This window comes from Aptenodytes forsteri, unplaced genomic scaffold (assembly GCF_000699145.1).
Source record: "Aptenodytes forsteri isolate BGI_AS27 unplaced genomic scaffold, ASM69914v1 Scaffold236, whole genome shotgun sequence".
In the NCBI taxonomy this organism is placed as follows: Eukaryota; Metazoa; Chordata; class Aves; order Sphenisciformes; family Spheniscidae; genus Aptenodytes; species Aptenodytes forsteri.
In genome coordinates, this window is record NW_008794456.1 from 4,603,184 (window position 1) to 4,624,165 (window position 20,982).

The following is a 20,982-nucleotide window of genomic DNA, read 5'->3' on the forward strand; positions in this document are numbered from 1 at the left end:
TGACGGTTGGACTCAATGATCTTAGAGGTCTTTTCCAACCTTAATGATTCTATGATTCTATAAAATATATAGATTATGTAAAATAAATAGATTATATAAAAATATAAAATCTGCTAGATTGGTAGACTGGGAAAAAACACCGATTTTTTTTTTTTAACCTGTTTTTGCCTTCACAGAGCAGGGGTTGTATTCATCTAAGTGTAGGTGATTATGTCTAAGCCGGTCATTTTAGACTCCTTTATACCCAGTATTATCTGTTGCTATGTGCGTCTGAATTGTTTTGTGCAGGCACTACTATCCAGTGCTCTCATCGTGAAGCAGTGGTCTACTTTTGTTCGGATGAATCATGCTTTGAATTTCACTGACTTTACGGACTGGGTCTCCACTCACTGTACAAGTGACCAGCACGTAGTGTAGATGTCTGAATATGTCTGAGCTGATCCTCCCCTATCTCACTGCACTTGCTCATCTGGGCTTTAAAATCATCAAGATTATTTTAGAAGGAACAAATGAGAATGCACCAGTTCAGGACACGACAAATGTAACATTCAGCCAAAACAACCAGACATCTCCCTATGAGATAGAAAAGCAAAAACTGTCATAGTTCTGGCAGCCTCTGTGTTAGCTTTGAGCACAGAAATCAGCAAAATGAGCTAAAAAAAATGTTGGGATGATTTAATATTACTTTTTGTGTTATTGTTGTCCCTAGTTTATTATCTTTTAACCCTAATAGGGACCCCAAGTGCTATATGCACAGATAAATCCCAACAACCAAAATCAAGAATTTCTTCTTTTTTCTGACCTTTCATTATGATTTATTGGAAACTCTGGCTGAAGTGTGGATTCTTGTGATTGTGCTTATGACTAGAAAGTTGTTCTTTGAACACCCACAATGCTTGTAGATTCACACCAACCTGTAGAAATTAACTTTCACAGACTCTTTCCTGTGAGCTGCAGAGAGACATTTTTGGGGAGAGGTCAGGAATCAGTAATATAACCTTCAGCCTACAGTACACACTCTATTTGGCTCTACAGAGATATTTCCTAGACAACATTCATGTTCGCTTTGCATCTGCCTGAACCCAGAGGGTTGGGGTTTGGCCTTCTATAGCTCGAAGATAATGCAATAAAATTTGCTGCTTTTTTTTTTTTCCTTGAAGCTTAGTGATTTCTGTTTGTGTCATGTGTTTTTTAGGTGGGAGAAGCAAAAGTGGGTCCAAAAATTGTATTTATTAGTCCCGCTATTTTTCACTACCCAACAAGAGATCAGTGGAATGAGTACGGTAAATTTAACTTAGTTGCAAAAGTTTATGAACTGGTATTATGAATTCACAAAAAGAAAATAATCTGTTCAGTTTTAGATAGTTAAATATTTTGTCGCACTCTCATGTTAAAGTCTCCTTTTGTTAAAGGAGAGATTTTGAAGAATTCTTCCTATCACTAAGATTTCTTTATTAAGCAAAACAAAGCATATTTTCAGACTTTTTCAGTCAAGTAATATTGTGACTATTTTCAGTCAAAGTAATTACTTATTCTTTATTTTGTAAAATGTAAGTAAACTTGTGAGTAATAAAAAAAAAAAAAAAATATTTTAAATGTTAAGAACTGTACGTCATCGACACATTGTGCAACAGAAGTTCAGAAGACGGAATGGGCCCAGATTCAAGGCGGCCAATGAAACTAAAACGATTTATGCCAGACACGAATGTGGATCATTAATATTACAGCACAATTTCTATCTGCAGTTTTTCAGGCCATTTACAAAGGCATTGATTATTATTTCTCTATGATTGTTGGTTAAAAAAGGTAGAATTTACTGACTCATTTTGTCCCCCTAGAATGAAGTGGTAAAAATGCTATTTAGACCACCCTATGCCATTCTGTGCCCTGCCCCTTTATACCCTGCCTTCTCCCCCAGAACTGGCCTCTGTCTACACATCCATCCGTGTATAGAGATACGGGTATCTGTGAATACATACATATATTTATATATTCATTCTATCATTTCCTCGAGATCCTGCGCAGATTTTTTCAAACACTCAAGAATGATGAGAGTGATTTATTTAGAGTCAGGCTCCACCCACAAATGAACACATCAAAATATCTGTGAGAAACTCAATGATGAATGCCTTATCGTTGTCATCTTTGTTCTTCCTTATTTTTAACTGAATCTTTATTTATTTTCAAATGAAGTGCTTTTGAAAGCTGAGAAAAATTTAGTTAAATGACAACGGAAGGGAAATAAGCGCATTACATTTCTCTTATAATATTTACTTTTAACTATCAGCTCAGGAAAGGAAAGCCTCTGTTAAGCCTCCTTTTCCAGGGATTTCGTATTGTTATAGGAGTACTGGGATTGATCCACAGATAGTGCAGAAATATGGATACACTGTTTTGGAAAGAGAAACACCTGGCTAATTTTTTTTTTTTTGGGGGGGGGAATTAATCTTTAATGAAAGTGATATTGGTAGGTTCTGAGAAACTGAAACTATGCAAACCTTACTTTAAGAACTGTTTTCACCTTAAAGTTTTAGTTTGTTGTTTTAATTTACAGCCTTTGGAATACACGGGGTGGGGTTTTTTAGTGTTTTAGTGCTTTATTGCCTGCTCTTGACTAACCCACTGCCTTTATAGCCAAGTACTTGGTAGAGGCTAGATTCTTATCTCTGACAGCAGTATTAGGGAATGACGTATTGGTTAATGTCTTTTTAAAATTGGGTACTTTTATTTCCCTTTAAAACCAAAATAAAAACTTGACTCTCACTTGCTGACTTTCTTATAAATCCAAGATGAAAACTATAAAACCACAGAGTCTACGGGGCTTGCTGGGAACAAACACAAAACTCATAGATTTTAGTGGGTGTTAACTGTGTGCAGGAGTAAACCAGAGCTTCAGGGTTTAATTTTTTTGGTTTGTTTTTTTTTGGGGGGGCTCTGTGAACTTTTACGAATATCTTTAGCTTGGTTTCCTAAAGAGCGAGGGCCAGTAGCTCCCTGGGGTCAGCCCCAGCCTTGGGCGTCAGGCACCTCCATGGGGACAGGGATGGCCTGAGGCCAGGCTGGGATGTCAGCCCACAGGTGGGAGTCAGGATCAGGCCCAGTGAGGGGAAGCAGGGTCAGACACAACCCAGGGACTGGTAGGCAGGGCCATGCCGATGGCTCCTGTTAAATGTTATATTGGTATTCAGCATTTGTAGAGAACTGTGAAATTATCCTGCTACAGACGGTCCATGAAAAAAAAAAAAGGAAGGAGAGAAGGGTGGAAAGGAAAAGAGAGGAGAAAAAAAGCTTAAAAGCAAGGAAAAAGGCAAAAAGCAAGAGAAGGAAGTGAGAGAAAACAGAGAGCACAATTTCTGTTTGAATATTGAGATCTGTCGTACTGCTCAGCACCCTGTCCTAGCAGTGACTGAGGCCAGCTGAGAGTGGCCCATTGCCTTTAATAAGGAGGAGATCGAAGTCTATTCGGTAATTGCTTGAGAAGCTGTAACAACTGAAGGGAAGAAGCATGAGTTTCTAAACAAGTAAAACGAATTGTCCGTAGAAAGAAATCAAGTAACACGCAATGAGGTTGAATATTATTTTTCAAGATTTCTGAGATGCAGGGAGGATAAAAAGCTGTGACATTCTTTAAAGGTCAGAGGGTTGAATTTAAATTGGGAAAACTAGAGTAAACTTTGCAGGGTTGTAATGAAAGGGAGTGAATGAGAAATGAAGGAGAAAAAGCAGAACAAATGGGACCAGAACTGCCTGGGAAGGGCTGTGATGAAAACTTTCTGATTTTTTTTTTTTTCTTTCTTCGGTTTGCATTGGGATGTCTGGAAACCATCCTGGAAGAGCAAGTACCATAGTACTTAAGTTACTCACTCCTGTGAAGGACATTAGAAATTTGAAATCCTCTGATTCAGACCAGAAATTTGAGTTTCAGCTTTTAGCATGTTTTAAAAATATCCTAGTAACTTTGTAACAAGCTGTTTTTAAGTAGGTCACTCTTTGACTTCTGTTTTGCCTCAAATTTTTTATTTTGTCTTTATCAGAATGGACTAAAGTTGAAAATCAGCACTACTGACAATTCAGCAATAAGCCTGTGAGAGTTTTATCAGTGTGAGTAGGACAAACTTTAAAGATATTTATCACTAGGAAAAGGCAGCTCAATGATATTATCAAAGCTAATACTAAAATGTTGTAAAGATGGATTTTTCAGCAGTGATATGAAGGGAAACAAAATGTAGAAGCAAGAAGATGAATTTAAGCAAGCTGTAATCAAAAAAACCCATATTGAATCTGAGGGAGAGCTAAAAATTGCAAAATGGAGCCTATTTAAAAAATAAATGATGTTAAATTCATGTTTTATGGGAGTTTCAGGTAGTTATAGTACAACTTATATGGGTACCATCATCCTGAGAACATGAGATCATTTATCCAGGGATTTTGATGAAATTATGGCTATTATTCTGCAAAGCACTGTAGCATTTCCTTTAAAGTTTTACTAAACTGAGATCCAAAGGTCAAGGTATCACCAACAAAAAACATTCAATGCATTATTTAAAAAAAAGTATATTACAAAAGGACCAGAGAATATCCAACATTATGTTCCACTAGTGCTTGGTTTGATCCAAACAATTTTTAGCCAGAGAGACTGTGTTCAATATGCAGAGGAATACAGTAAGAAATCATGTAAAATATATTATAAAACAATTAAATGAGACACATAAGAGATGAATAAATCACCACAGTGTCTAAAAGCTTAAATGCTATTTCTTTTTCTCTCCACTTTTAGAGTTGAACAATAGAATATAGTACTAAAGGAGAATATAACGTAATTGAATTAGATTTTCAAAGGCTTTTCAGAAAGTCCTGCACACACAGCTGTTTGGAAAATGGGTAACCATGGAGTGAATGTTAAGGCCTTTGATGGGTTAAGAGCTGGTTGCAAGGCACAAGCAAAGCATAAATGTCCATTTCTCATCAGGCAGAAAGCCAAATCCTGTGACGCTTCAGGGGGCAGCGCTGTGGTTGGTGTATAAGGTATTAATTAACAGGTGAATGGACAGAAGCAAAATTTGCCAAAAGGAAAATGCTGGTTTGGCTGGTGGGAGTACGGCAGTTTCCTTATCAGAAAGACAACACTAAAAGATAATTGTATTTAATTTCTCTAGGTAAATGGAACAATTTAAACTATATTATGTACACTAACAGGAAGGCTCTGAGCTAATTCATCCTCTCAGAAAAAATATGGCATCATTATGGGCAGGTGGTCAAAGATACCTTTCCATGCGCAATAGCCCTCACATCAGTGTTTAAGACGTTAGCCTGTACTTTAAGGAGGATATTCACTGAATGCTCCAAATAGTTGTTTCAGCTTTGAGCTCCACAACCTAAAGATCTTCCAGAAATGGAAGAAAGTCAAGATAAGGAGGACAAAATTAAAGAAATGTGGAGATATGGAGGCAAATTAACCCTAGGAGAGTTTAAAAAGACTAGGATTATCTATTTTGGATGTGCCAGACACCTTAGATAATGAATAGTAGGTTAGTATAATAGAAGTGCCCATTTTCATGAACCATTATTACTTAGTCGCTGTTCAAATCTTTTCTCAAAAACATCTTGTGTTCTTAAGAGCCATTTTTTGAAGTAAGGAGGATGGTTGTGGAGGTAGAAAAAAATTTATACCAAGTCTAGAAAATATAGGCAGAAAAATGCAGTGAATATTGACTAGCTCCAACAGAATGTTTTGTGAATATAAGTGTGAATTGTACAATAATCTTTTAAAATAAAAACACTGGCATTCCTTGCATCCCCTTGCCTACACACACCTACGTACAGATATACACAAACTTATAACTAAAGCCAGAAAGGGTGTTTTGCTTGTGTTATATAAGCCATTTTGTGTCCAACAGCACGCAAGTGTTTTCTTGAGGGGATTTTTTGAAGAGTTGCAGCTAGCTTTTATTTGAAATATCACCCTGAAGGGAATTCTGGTTAGTAGTAATAATATTTTGGGGGTACTCACTGTATGTAGTCCTTATTTGCACAAGTGTGCAGGAGAACGAGTGAGACATCTGAAATTGGTGGGACACATGTCCCTGCAGCTGTCATTTGTTATCCTGCTTTGTACGCTTTGTGGTGTGCCCTTTCCTTACGTGATTGCCTACTGTCTGGCCACGAGGCACCTCCCTGTAGACACCTTGGTTCTCCCCTGATATTTTATCTTTCTGACAATTCAATCAGGATAAAATTTGAAGGTTTTTTCTTTTCCTTTTATGTGTGTCCATATCTCATAATACTTGGTAATGTAACTCCAGACATCCCATTAATTTCTATAATGTACAGCTCACCTGTACCGCATGTGAGCAAATCCAACATTTCCTGAAAGTGTTGCGTTACCATGTCTATACTGCATAGTTGCATGCACCCACAGATAAAGTAGGAGCCTCCGTGAAGTGCCAGAAGACAGACTTAACACATATGGGCCAAAGGGTCAGCACTTTGCCATAAATTCAAGGCACCCTGAGAACGTTGGTTTTACAGTCCATGGCTAAACCGGTGATGCAGTGTATTGGCAGTGAAAGCTGATTCTTCCTGAAAGTCTTGTGTTTACTGCAAAATGCTATATTCATCATTTTACATCTATCCTTTAACCATTTCATCGGGGGAAAAGCTAATCGGTAAATAGCAAGACGAGAAAAGATGGTCTTGTGCTTCAGGCAGTGATGTTTCATCCTTTTCTATGCCATAGCACTTAAACCAGAATGCTGCAAATTTTGCCCTAGTTTTGGTTTTCCTCTTTCCTGAGTGATCAATGTGAGACGCATAGGGTTTCATATCCAGAACTGATGAGGATTCACATTTTTACTTATGAGTATTTAGCTGTAATGGGAGTCAGTGATTGCTTCTCTGAGCACAGAACGGTAAACACTCTGAAAACCCAATCTAGTGATGTAAAACGCAGACGTAATTATATATGGGCATTTCTTCATCCATGACATCCAAAATATTATTAATATATGTATGCGTATGCATATGTCTGTGCACAATGTGTGCTACAAAGATACATAGATGGAAGCATACATCAGCCCAAGCAACAAAATATTTAAATCAAATCTGCTTCTCAGAAAACCAGTTGGTCTAATACTGTTATATATTACATACTATTTCAGTAGAGCTTTATAAAGCTTTTTCTTTTTAATTAGCAATATAATAATCATGACCGAAATGTTGTAAATTATTATATGATACAAGACCAGGGTTTAATAAACATTTTATGAAACATTTAGAATCTTCTGATAAGGAATTTACAGTTCTTCTAGAAACAGACTTTGACAAACACTTCAAGCGAAATAAGGTGTCATGTTTGATTCCTTATTCATCCTTCAAACTAAATTGAGAAACTGTGCTGTCTTCAACAGAGTATGTCAGGTATCCTGTAGCAATTATTTTTTAAATACCTGTTTAAAATACTTAAACTTCCCATCAGTATTTTTTCCTTAATTAAGTAAAATAATGCATTAATAAATAAATAAAAATTTAAAAAAACTAACCAAAACAAACAAGCAAACAAACCTAGAAGAAATTACATTCAAAACTCTGAAGTTTTAAGCTATAGCTTTGTGAATTTCCTGTACTAAAACCTCTTAAACCTGGATAACGGTTGGGCTTTTTTCCTAACAGAGCATAATTTTTTTTAATGCAGTGGGTCATTCATGGATTTTTGCTTTATTAGTCTCCCCTGATAACCCTTAGCTTATAAAACCACCAATTGTCCTGGATAATTTTGTTGATTTATGTGGCATACACAACTGTGATGTTCAGTAGAAGCACAGATTCTCTGCGTGAGATTTTCGGGGATCCTTCCTTCAACTTTTAGCAGTGAGCGGTCCAAATGTTTAGACTACCATGTCATTCATGAATAATCTTACCCAAATCAGACCAGATTTTTACAGCCACTTAACAGCTATGTCGACCAGGTGATTGGCAGCTAAAATTACATGTGTAGTCTCTATGAATGTGGCATAGGGAAAACCAAATTTCCGAAGGGCAACTACAAATGCTTAAATGAATGCAGAGCTACCAAAAGCTAGCCAGAGGGCAAAGCTGAATGTACTGGGGGTACATCAGATCAGTCATTTCTCTGGAGCTCAAGCCATCTGGTTTGTCTGAGGACAGTCTGGCTCCAGAGAACAACCTCTGGTCTTTGAGAAGGGTGATTCCCTTGGATCCAAACCCCTGGATACTAGAAAAGTCGAGTAGGTGCTCGCCTCTTTAAAATGAAACTCTAAGAAGTAGCTCTGCTGATGCCATTCAAAAATAGTCTTCTGGCTAGAAAAAGTGCCCCAAAGTTGAGACCTTTGGGAACCGTTCAGTTCCAGTGAGATTTGGATGGAAAGTAGCCACTTCTTGCTCAACCAGTGCCCTCCTGGGCACCCTTCTGATTTAGAGCCAAACGTGTTCTAGGATTTGGTGCAAGAATGGAATTTATTTATGGCTAAACTTGGTTGTCCAAAGCAGACATCTGGTCTAAGCCAGTCATCTGTCCGCCCTCTCTATTCAATGGGCAGAGGAATATCAGAATTTGATTCAGCTGAACTTGAACAGCTTTCTGAAAGTAGGTGTGATTAATTGTCTAATGGAAACATCTATTGCTCTCCATTTGGTATAGGGAAATATAGATTTCTAACTTTCGGATGTATGAAGTAGGATGAAACCAGGCCAAGTTTCCTAACTCCCATTGATACCACTAAGAATTAGAAACCTGTGCACCCGGAGGGACCTTGACCTTTATTGCTTTTTTGTGTCTTAATTATCCCTTTCTAGATTTCTGAACATTCGCATCTACTTAAGACTGTGAGGAATTCAAGTTTCTAAATAATAAGGCCATAAAAGTGCATTACATTAGCTAGGTGTTCATTTAATCTTGCATATTAATGAAACAACATTCTAAGGCTATGAACAATAATGCCCAAACATTTTTAATTTTTTATTTCAATAATTTTATTATGTAACCTAACTTTTCTCTGTCTATCGGTGATCTTGTTGTTCCCATATCACTAAACAAAATTTGCAGCTATGTTTTTAAGTACAAACATTACAGTACAAACTGATTGCCATAGGAGAAAAAGCCAATAGAGAAAATATATTTTGAAAATAGCTAATTACTTGATAATTTCAATACGTAGGAGTCATGGGTGGGGTAGGAGAAAAACAAGAAAAGCTTTAGAGAAAATATTTTCTGTGTGGAGCAGGGTGGTTCACAAGAAAATACAGGTTGTATCAAGGCATGAATTCACCCATGGTGACGTGCTAGTTTTCTATTATACTGGTAGTAAAAAAAAAAAAAAATTCAGAAAGGCTTTAAAAGAAAACTCATCTACAGAAAGGCTTTAAATGAAAACTCATCTACAGAAAGGCTTTAAAAGAAAACTCATCTACAGAAAGGCTTTAAAAGAAAACTCATCTACAGAAAGGCTTTAAAATTTTTATTTGTTAGAATGATAAAGTCAGTAAATTAGAAGTGTTGCTATTAACTTGGGACCTGATTCTGTCAACGTTTATGCAGGTGCCTAATTAATTCATGTAGTTAGACTGAGAGATGTTAATGGATCACATTTTTCAGTCTAAGTGTATGCATGACTCTTTTCAAGACCACAGCTCAAACTAAGAAACCAATATTTAATTTTTCCCCAAAAGTATTGATTTGCTTCTGAATCTGTAATTCATAGCCAATCTCTCTGTATATAATAAATGCATCATTCTCTATCTGATGCATTTACAGTTTCAACTCCAGACAGATTTTATGCCTTTGCCTGAATTTTGCTTGTAGCTATTTCATTGTTGGCATACGAATATCCTTCTTTGTACAGTAAATGACAGATAAGAAAGACTGAAGGTTTTGTGGGTGCAGCTGAGTTAGGTATTTCCCCATACATCACTGTCATGGAGCTCCTCAAGTGTGGCCCAGTAACCTTAACTGGAGAATAATACAGTTCTTAACTCATTTTCCAAAAACTTTACTGACAACATATGCTTAGAGAAACTATAAGTAATAGCATCTTATTAGTTTGAGATGTTTTTTCTTGCTTGTCTAATCAAAAATGAGCACTGATGTAAAAATGCAATTGGCAAGCAAGCAATTCCTAATATAGTTTAATAGCTATTTCCATTTTGAAACGGTAGATAATGTCCATGTGTGAAAGAGTAGTTAAACATTGGACCAGGCTGCCCAGGGAAGTGGTGGAGTCCCCATCCCTGGAGGTATTTAAAAGACGAGTAGATGAGGCACTTAGGGACATGGTTTAGTGGGCATGGTGGTGTTGGGTCGACGGTTGGACTCGATGATCTTAGAGGTCTTTTCCAACCTCAATGATTCTATGATTCTAAAAATGTAAATTAAGGACTCAAGTGTAGCCAGGTCTGCAAGGTCAAAATTGTTGAAAGAAGCTTAACCACCCAATGGGCAGTCCTCGTGGTAACATATGTGGTCAAAAATGAGTGCCTAATGTTCACCAAAACAAACAAAATGTATCTTTCCATCTCCTCCCCACGGCCCGATGCTTATGAATCTACTACTGCTGCTGCTTGAATGAATGAAATGGTGTCATGACTGTTGGCATCTTTCCAGCGGCATAGTGAGAAAAATGACCTGTGGGGCTTCAGTCCAGAAGATTATTGGTGTAAGGCTTCATTGGCTGAGCTGAAGGGGAAAAAATCCCATACAGAGAGAATATGGAAAAATGTGGAAGAGCCTGTCTTCCTTTGATGACTGAGCTCTGCTTTGATCTCTACCTACTTGTTCCTCTTGTACATCCATTTCAAGCAAAGGGTGGTTGTAAGTCCATTAACGTTGTTTTAGTAAAGAAAAGTATGAATTTAAAACATCTCTCAGAAATTAAATGTTTCTTTCTGGTGACGAGTGTTTCTTATCATAGCACATTTTGCAGGATCTGGTGCTGAACAAAGACCCTATAGCTGCCTATTAAATACTTCAACAACAATTTCCGTGATATGGGGGGGAGTTCTGATTTAGCAAGTACATAATCTCTTAAAATATTTCACTTCTATATCTCCTTTCTAGATCTCTGTGCCTAAGTCTACAACTCAGAGGGTCTCCTTTTGACCAGACTAGCATAACAAATACAGCATGTATCCCTGCCTGCTTTTTCTGTGTGCTTTCATATTCATAGGTCAAGTAAAAAAAAAAATTGGAAAACAATAATGGTAGCCCAAATATAATGTTTAGATGTTAAATGCAAATTACAATATATATTGCAAGAAAAAAAATGAATTGTGATGGTCACTAAGATAACCATCTTTATCTTCTTTTTTTGGGGAAAAAATCTGAGCAGTGAACTCTATCAGGCTATGAACAATTTCCTTGAGGAGCTGGTGGAGGTTCCTTCATTTGAGTAGTTTAAACATGATTTGGAAGTAGCTTCTAGATAAAGAGAATAGAAACATTTATGTTATTTGGACTAAATTATGTTACCTTAACATAGAAATAGATGTCTGGATACAACCACAAAATATGTTTTTTTTTTTTAAAAAAAAACATTTTCTCATCTTTCTTATATACGCACTACAAAAATCTGTCGGATACTTAAAAAATGGGCATAGTACTCCAACTAGGGCCTCACTGTGCAACTTCACAGTATCTTCTCTCAAGTCTTTTTTTATATATGATAATAATTCTAGATTGACCTTCGCCATTTTTTACAATAGCATCACATTGTTCGACACATTGCAAAAATCCGTTTGTCTTATCTTTCTGGTTTGACAACGTACCACAGGTAATTATTCCTTGAGATGCTTTTTCTCATGAGTTCCATGTCCACTTTACAGTAATTTAATTTACATTTCCCTTGTTTTGCCTCTAAGAATGTCGTGTGTGGCCATGTCAAAAACCTTACCAAAGTCAAGCTGTATCACATCTACTGCTTCTCCCAACCCACTAGTTAGCTGCCCTGTCAAGGAAAATATGTAATGGTGTGATGCAACCTATTTTGACAAATCTGTTGCCTTTCTGACATCTGCTCATTATTTACAAGATAATTAAACATTAATTGCTTTACATCATGTTTCATTTTCTTTCTGGGTACTGAAATTAGGCTGAATATCCTATAATTCTTCCTTCTTTTCTTCTCTACCTTTATATAAATAGATATGTGCTTTTTCTTCTTTTTCTAACTCCCTGGAACCTTCGCTGTTATTGTTTTTCTTGAGTTCTCAAAGGTGGTTCAAAACCAGCTTTGATTATTTTCTTATGAACTGCAGGGTAAGTTTTATTATGCTCTGTTAACCTGAAGACATATTTAATAGATACATTTCTTTATGTTTATGTATTTGGTCTCCAAACTGCCCTTACATATTTAATAGATACATTTCTTTATGTCTATGTAGATGGTCTCTAAACTGCCCTTTCCTAATTCAGGTCTGTTGCACTTACTTTTAATTATGTTAAATACCTGACTACCTCTGCTATATAGGAAATTCTAGACAGAAATGTAAGGACCCTAAAAATTAGGGTTCTTTGCCTCCTTTTCTGTTGCCGTTTTTGTATCTCTAGCTTTACTTGTTTTATCCCTACGGCCCTAAATAATTTTTCTTTTACTCTTTATGTTTACTTGTTTTCATTGTATTTTTAATGATTGCTTTTTGATTTTCAGGCTAAAGACTTCCTTATGCAATCATATTAGTCTCCTACTACACTTTCAAGTGTTCCATTAATTAAGATAATTTGATATATGCATTTATTAATACTCCTTCCAAAACTTCCAGCTCTCTCAAACTCCTTTTCTACTTAAAATGTTTCCCCTCTGCCTAGCAATGTTTTACTTTTTTAAGTCTATTGCTGCTGACACTTTTTCCTGTTTTCTCCAGTATATCCCAAGCACTTATTGCACTTATTGAACATTGTCTGCATGAAAGATACAATTTTGTTCTTTCATCTGTGTACATGAACAAACATATATATATGTATATATAGGCAGAATAAACAAGATTTGAATAGATATATGCCTTTAAAGGATTCCCCTTTAACATCAAGTGAGTAATACTTAAATGCCAGAAACAGAAAGGTGAAGCTCGTAGTTGCTGCCAGTTGTTCTTCAAAATGTAAACTAGTCTTGAATCATGTTTTTCTGTGCTTTTGCTTTAAATCAGATAGTAAGTAAGGTGCATAAAACATAGTTTTCATTATGAGTAAAATATATTTAAAGACATTTAGTCAAGAAGGAAATGTGATTTCCTGCCACAGTGAAAATTTACTTCCTAGGAAAGATTGTCACTGCTCTTGATGAAACGACATTGGAAATTCCCCTTTATATTATTCAGTTTGGCTCAGGCTACCAAAAAGTGTATTAAAAATAGGGTCTAGTTAAAAAATTATAAAGAAAGACAATATTATAACAAAAAAGGCCAGTGTTTGAGTTAGGAATCATCTTTTCCTCTTCTTCTAATTATAATGCCAAAATAATGAAGCCAATGGTACATGATTTGGGTACCTAGATGCTAGAAGGCGGCAAATGATAAAAATGATGTGAATATAATGAAAAGATGGCTATCTATAAATCTGAAGCTTGACCCAACTTCTTTAAATTTGTAAGAATTAATCCCAACGGATTTTGTATCCAGGTTTCTAATGAAGCATTAATTCTATTTGTCCTGTAGTTTGTGAGAGCCCAGTCCTCCAATATTAATGTTAAAATATTGAAGAATAGGAGTAACTAAGTACAGGAGTATGGGTGCATTATAATTAGTGGGACCTGATGTTCATGTTCCTTTTGTAGGATTTGGGTTTAAGTTGTTAGAGGACTGATTTGGGGAACATTTATCTTTCTGCATATGTGACATTGGAACAGGCTGCCCAGGGAAGTGGTGGAGTCCCCATCCCTGGAGGTATTTAAAAGACGTGTAGATGAGGCGCTTAGGGACATGGTTTAGTGGGCATGGTGGTGTTGGGTCGATGGTTGGGCTCGATGATCTTAGAGGTCTTTTCCAACCTTAATGATTCTGTGATTCTATGATTATACCGTCAAAGGAATCCTGTATAAAATTTGAAGAAAAGCCTCTGGTTACTTCAAGGAATGCCTTTAAAATATTTACATAAGTAAATAATTGCTTTAAGAGATGTATTCAAAAAGCTTATACAACAGTTTATAATACCGTTAGCTAATATCTGTGGGTATTTTTTGTGTTATATAAATGATGATAATGAAGAAACAGAATGTCCATTTACGTGCCTTCACAAAAGTAATTTGCTAGATTTTGCATTCTAAACGTGTTTTGTCCCTTATACAATTATTATTATTCAGTATGAACTAGACTGCAGTTAGTTATCTAAATTAGTAGGCATAATGGCTACATTTTGCTTTGATCATTTGGTATAAATATGTACTGTGTTCATTTCAAGTTGTAAAGGTTTTAAATGTACTTTGCTGATAGCTCAGATAGCTTGCAGTCTTTTAAAAGTTAGTAAATCACACTTTTTAAAGGAAGTTTTACATTCTTTGTTGTGCAATTGGAGGAGAGAATATGAAGATGGATATTTTCATGCTGTCAGAAAATGTGCTAGAGCTCTGCATGTGTAGAGTTGGTACAAACCCACGCCATGAGCCTTCCCGGGTCTTGAAATTGTAACAGTAGGTACCATGTCTACTGGAAAGTGTTTATGCCCAAGGGCAGGGGGAAAATGTTCATGAAAGAAGGTGTCTAATCTTACTCTCTTTCATTTTGTTTAATCTAGTTATGCCACGTTTTGCTGAACAAGTTGAGGTTGCCATTGAAGCTTTGAGTGCGAATGTCCCACAGCCATTTGAAGAGAATGAGTTCATAGATGCCTCCCGCTTGGTTTATGATGGAGTTCGTGACATCAGGAAAGCTGTTCTGATGATAAGGGTATGTAAGGCACCTGGGAAATAAAGATTGGGACTTACAGGAAAGTATCGCATTGGATGAGAGGAATATAAAAGCTTCTTGGAATCAACTTTGTTTCATAATAAACCAGAAAAGCTTGACATTGAAACAAGCGTGAAACGAAAGTATGTGCAGCAAAAAAGAATTTGTCAGTAAAGAGATGAGAGTGTTTTAGGGGATGAACCACGATTAATTTCTTAATCACCTAGGGGAAGATTTGATCACAACTGCCCATAGATGCAAACTTCATTACTGTTTCTATAGTAATAGCATTAATTTGCTAAGACTTTCAAAGTTTGTGTAGAATGTTGTTGGTTTGGTTTTTTTCCTAATGTATGTGTGCTGCCTAGGATGTGAAGTAAGTCTGGATAAAATCTAAATGAATAAGTAAATTGTTTTGCTGCTCCAGTGAGCCTCTGCAGGGATGGTTTTGAATGTTTACTGAGGTAAAGAATGTGTCATTTCAGCGTTGACTAACCAGTTGATTCAATTTACTTAGGCATCTTTTAAAAAAACAAGTAAATAAAAAAAAACCCCAAACCCACAGAACAACATCGCTATTGTTAGAGTAGATGTGTGTCTTGCTTTTCAGTGTAGTCCACAGTCAAAGATTTAAAAAAAAAAAAAAAAAAAACAACAAACCAAACCCGGTTTGGACATCTCTTCAGCAATTGAAACTCTTACTTGAAACCTAAATTACCTTGAATTTGTCCCAGTGAAAGCCACGTACAAATAAAGCTGCGGTGAAAACCACAGAGAAAACTTATGAAGCAAATAACAGTGCTAAAACAAAACTTATCCCTTTGAGCAAACAGGTAACATACACTTGCGGTTGTGAGTATAGTATGGCACTGACGTAAGGCTTCAGGAAGTTGGAGCGCTCCAAAATAGCTTAATTTTAGTCAACTGTCACTATGTATTAACATTTGCACAAAAAGCTTTCGACAGGCTTAATTTTATAACTGCGAAACATAAATTCCATTCCCTACCCAGTGCTAATCTCAGGTAGCCTGAATTATAGTCGCGATTGATGATGGGGGCAAACCCACCCTGTTTCCTGGGTTTGCAACATTGGGGTATTTGCAGCTCTTCTGGACTGGGATGGAAGCGAAAGATCTGCGTAGGAAAGGATCTCCATTTTCCCTTTGATTATCCAGTTCCTTAGTCTGTAACAGCAGTTTCCAAACTTCTCTTAGGACAAGAACCACTTCTAAGCACATTTGAATCTTTCATAGTCTCTCATGAGTCATTTTAATTTGCTTCATGTGACACAATCATCAGGTGGGATCTGCTGTAGACCCATGCTTTCCCATCCACTGTGCAGAGTTCTGGCTTCCAGCACCCCCCTGTACATCAGAGCTGTCCCAGAAAGGTTGCCGTGAGACTGTCCATACTGGCTGAGATGTTTCTGCTAAGCACAAAACACCATTTTAAATTCTTGATGCACATTCACTTATTTCATTGCTGTCTTACTGTTGTATTAACCACTAGCTTGGAAAGCTGATCAGCATGCAGGCTTTGCAGTCTCCTTAGAAACATCCCAGGTTACTTTTGTAATTGTATCACTACTACCTTCCGCTCCTTGTATGATATGAGTTAATGAATTCTGTTTACTCAGATTAGGAAGAGGTATTTTTGCATTCAATTAACTTTTTTATGGAGGTAAACGTAGTGCTCCTTACCCAGGCAGAGAACTAAAGGACATAAATGGACTCATTATCCTTGTGAGTTAACTGGGAAAATCCACATATATAAACTTACATAGACCAGAATTTGCTGAATCAGAACCTTATTTTCTGTAGAAAACAAAATTAGTTTCAGTTTGAAACACTCTTTAGCATTTCCATCCGGACATCTCACATTGAAATGGAAAGTATAATTAAAGGGTGAGCATTAAGTTATAAAAGACAGTCTTTAGAATATTTTTCTCTAATAATCTATTAAATCTCACACACACCTTTAATTCAGGCCGTAAAACTTTTTGCAGAATTATTAAAAAAAAACGAACCAAAACAAAGTCAAAACTTGAAAACTTTTTAGAGCATCTGACACAAACAATTATTTTCAGGCAGTAATTGTTCATGTGCATGCCATGAAAGATTGAATTTATCTGAGATGATTCCCTCATTCCATGGAGGAAATAAAGCCACTTTTTAAATTAATTTTTGTTGGTATTATTACTTTTAGTAAGCTGAAGGATAGAGGGATAATTGCTGTTCTTCTCTTTTCCCTTGAGAAAGGGAGATTTTATTGTTCCTTTGGATTAGAAAGGAGACTCATTTTTGCACTGGGGACTATGACTATACTGTATAGAGAAGAAAAAACTCTCTTTCACAACTTAAGAAGTAGTATAAATAAATGTAGGAGTATAATTATAGAACCTAAAAATAAGATAGAAAATAATAACTTAGTTCCAACATCTTTTAAATTCCTGCATCGGGATCAAATTACACTTTGGTTTTTTCATAGTTACTTATGAAATTCCCTCATTATTAGACCGAAACCCTTTCTACAGTTAGGAAGAATCACAATGGCACCTTTTCTCATTCTTATGTATCTCCAAGGCCAGTCTTCTCTTTCCATACGTGGCCTTTGCTATCGGCAACCTCGCCGTTAGTTGCATCTACGTTAGCATTAGTGTAACATTTGTTTGGATCAGGAGTGCACTTTTGGAGCCAATCTCCAGTTGTTCCCGCTTGCTGAGTTTTAGTTCATGTCACCGAGTAGTCTCAGAGCATATAAACTGGATTCTTTGGGGCGATCCTGGAAGATGTGCTCTAGGAGTGTCTTAAATGCACTTCTGTCATTAAGGGACTTTCCGTTCATGGGAGCAGACTACAGCGAGCCCGAATAAAAACGAAATAAGGGTAGTGCAAATGTGGGGTCCTTAGCACCAGCTGTTTGGATGTCTGAATCCTCTTCTACTCTTCCACACTTGTCAATGTAGGCTTAGCCTTGATCACCTATGGGGTAGCCACTGTGGTGCAATCCAAAGTGCTGCTACATCTCAGATCCTCTGGAAAACTAGACTTGGTGCAGAATCCCATCATCTTTTTAAATAGCCTATCTCCAAAGGGTGCTGTGGGGTTCAGTGTCTACATTGATGGCCTGTTGCTTCTCGGGTTGAATTTAGAGTGTTAGATTTTACTGTAACTCATTAAACAGCTGAAGACCTGCTGTGAGAGAGGTTCTCTGTCTTTGCCACTGAGATACTGCTTGCAGCACCTGAGTCACTCAGGCTGCAACTGCCTTTGTACAAAACCAAATATACAGAATAGCGTGGAGTTGAATAGAAAAGCGTATTCTAAAGGCCTTTTTTTCTCCTTAGCTTTTAGAATTAGAGGGTATTTTCATGGTAAAAAATGGAGGAATCTCTTTTCAGTCTGTCTTTCCTCTCGTTACAAGGTTAACTTGACTTAGTGTTTACAGTGCTGAAATTCTTATAACTGCATCTTACAGTTTTTAAGTGTATACAGCACTATAGCATAGTGGGGTTTCTATCTTCATCAAGTATATTTGAATTGGTGAAATATTAAACAAATAGCATTTATAAATCTGTATATATGTGCCATTTTCTGACTTATACATGCATAATTCACATTTTTGTACTGCAGTTACAAAACATTAAACAAGATTATATTGATGGAAGATACTTTGTTTATAGCAAGATCTTCAGTCTAGCAGCCAGAGAGATATTTAAAAAAAAAAAAAAATCCCAATGACTGGAAGCTGAAAGTCACCAAATTCATTAGAAATAAGGCATGCATCTTAAAAGAGAAAGTATATATTTACTAGGTGATTTATCTGGAATTGTGAAAGATTCTTCTACACTGGGAGAATTAATCTGAATTAGATGAATGAAGTGAAGAATATGCTTTATGTGTAGTAGAGATATTGTATTTGAAAAAAAATTAGTCCTGGGAAGTCTTATGGCCTGTGCTATAGAACAGACAGACTAAAAATTATGAAAATGGCCCATTTTTCTGTTGGAATCAATGAGTTCCTAAAATCTATTAGTTTTAAAAATTACTCTAGCTCTTCCTGCCACTGGTGGTTGTCAGAGTTTTGTTTGGAAGCTGTCTCCAATCTCAGATCCATGTTTCCTACGTCTGTGTGACCATAGGTTCCGGTGTCTGCAAGACTGATTCAGTCCTTCTGTCTTCCAACTCAGATAAATTAAGTTCCAGACATTGTTGTCTTGGAAACTAGGTTTTAAATACCATGGTCCTGTTAGTTGTGCACAAAAATTAGAGTTGTTATGGTATGTTTAGAAGGCCCTGCTAAGAGTAAAAATCTTTAAGCCAAAGTACTTCAATCTAATATCTCTTTTTTTATACCTTTGTGTCTAAACAAATAGGAGACCTTGTTAGATATGGGCTGCATCTCCAAGAGATCAGATAAAACAAAGCGATGGTGCAAGAGTGAAAAGCATGCAACATGTTTGAAATGGCAGCATACAGATGACAGTTAACTACTCTTCTTCATCTTAATGAAAAATGTAGCTATTTTGGGAAGAAAATGAGGGTGTTAAATTCTCCACACTTGAAAACCTTAAGTGAGTGAATCTGAAAGTTAGTTTTGAATTAGATCTCACTTGTACAGAGGGGAAATACTGAGATTTCTTGAGTTGTAGTATATTATTAACAGTTGCATTAACTTGTCCTTTTGGTTTGCAGTACATTTTCTCCACATTCAACATCTGTACCCATTAAGTTTCAATCTTTTAAAGACCACAAGTTTTAAGATTATGAATGTCAGGCAGTAACAGCAATATGTATTTTTCTGAATGTTTCTTTATGAATAACTCCCTGAAACATAGAATTTTCATAATATTTTAACTTTTGAAGAGGCATCCTCATGTCCTTGTGTTGAGATGTAATATTTTGAATGTTATGCCCTTACTTTACTGCAACCTGATTATGAAAGCCTGAGAAAGGGCTGCACATTATCTTTTATAGTCTTATATATAAAAGTGGAGACAGAAGAAACCAAGAAGAGTATACCTGGGAGGGGAAAGGGTGCTGGTTTACAATGACCAGTGCAACTGGCTAGTTGAATGGACTAGGAGGATGGGGAAAAGCCAGATGGTTTATGAAGAAGGGGTTGAAACTCTCCACCCTGTTCCTATTCTTCACAATAAAGCCTAGGCAGATGAAAAGCTGAGCTCTATGATGGGAAATACTCTCTTTTGCTCGGGGAGCTGTATGATTCTCTTAGTAGCTGGTTTGCTTATGGCAGATTTTAAAGTCCCATCCTGCCCTCAAGCCGCTGAGCAGAGAGAATAGAGTGATTAAAGGTGACTGGAAAGCAAGACCACTGGACATCATAATGATGGGTACCAATCTCTTTTTTTTCCTGTGACAGAAGAGAAAAGACAATTTTTTTTTTCACCTAAACTTCACCTCCTGTCTATCCTGTTATATACACTATTTATACATGCATCTCTTCAGAGCTGCAGCCTGAGTTTCATTACTATACTGTCATACTTGGTTATTTCTTCCTCCAGCGCTCAGCATCAAAACACGTATTTAATTCATACTCTTCAAGCCAAATGACGATGGCTGTGTTTTACTCTCCGTGTTATGTGCACCATGTAGCTAGCAAAGCAGCTGATTTTCTGTTACAAACAGTGATGTGCACTTCATGTTGGAAACCAGGTTGTAATATAAATATCGCCAAAAGACTTCTCTACGTTATGTTAGAGGGTTTGGACCAGTTCCTAGTGACTGAGCATCTTCAAGACAGAGCTGTAATGACAACTGGCAATGATTAGCACCTCTGCTAGCAAACTTGATGTTGCCTCCAAGCATGAAATGTAAGCATGGATGTTTTCTTCTGTAGCAGTTGGCCCTCTAGGTTAACACTGAGGCTTACAGGTATCCAGTAAGGTGAGGATTTCTCTGCACAGTTACTGTGATCTTCTTTTTCTGTTACCACTATCACATATTGTACCTGCAGAAGTTACTCGTGGCCAGATTGGTGTACTAGATGCTATTCAAGCACAAAATGGAATATAATCTTCCTTCTAAAGACTGTTTCTGGTTTTGTACCATCCATATTAAATATAGTACTAAATAG

General features: G+C 36.6%; 1 protein-coding gene across 1 annotated transcript in view; it reads left to right on the plus strand.

Annotated features, from left to right (window-relative positions):
* LOC103908339 (catenin alpha-2) overlaps positions 1-20,982 on the plus strand; it is a 490,379-nt gene that overhangs the window by 428,850 nt on the left and 40,547 nt on the right. Inside the window, 1 exon segment of the mRNA XM_009290697.2 lies at positions 14,735-14,886. Within this exon segment, the coding sequence (XP_009288972.1) occupies positions 14,735-14,886 (152 nt within the window).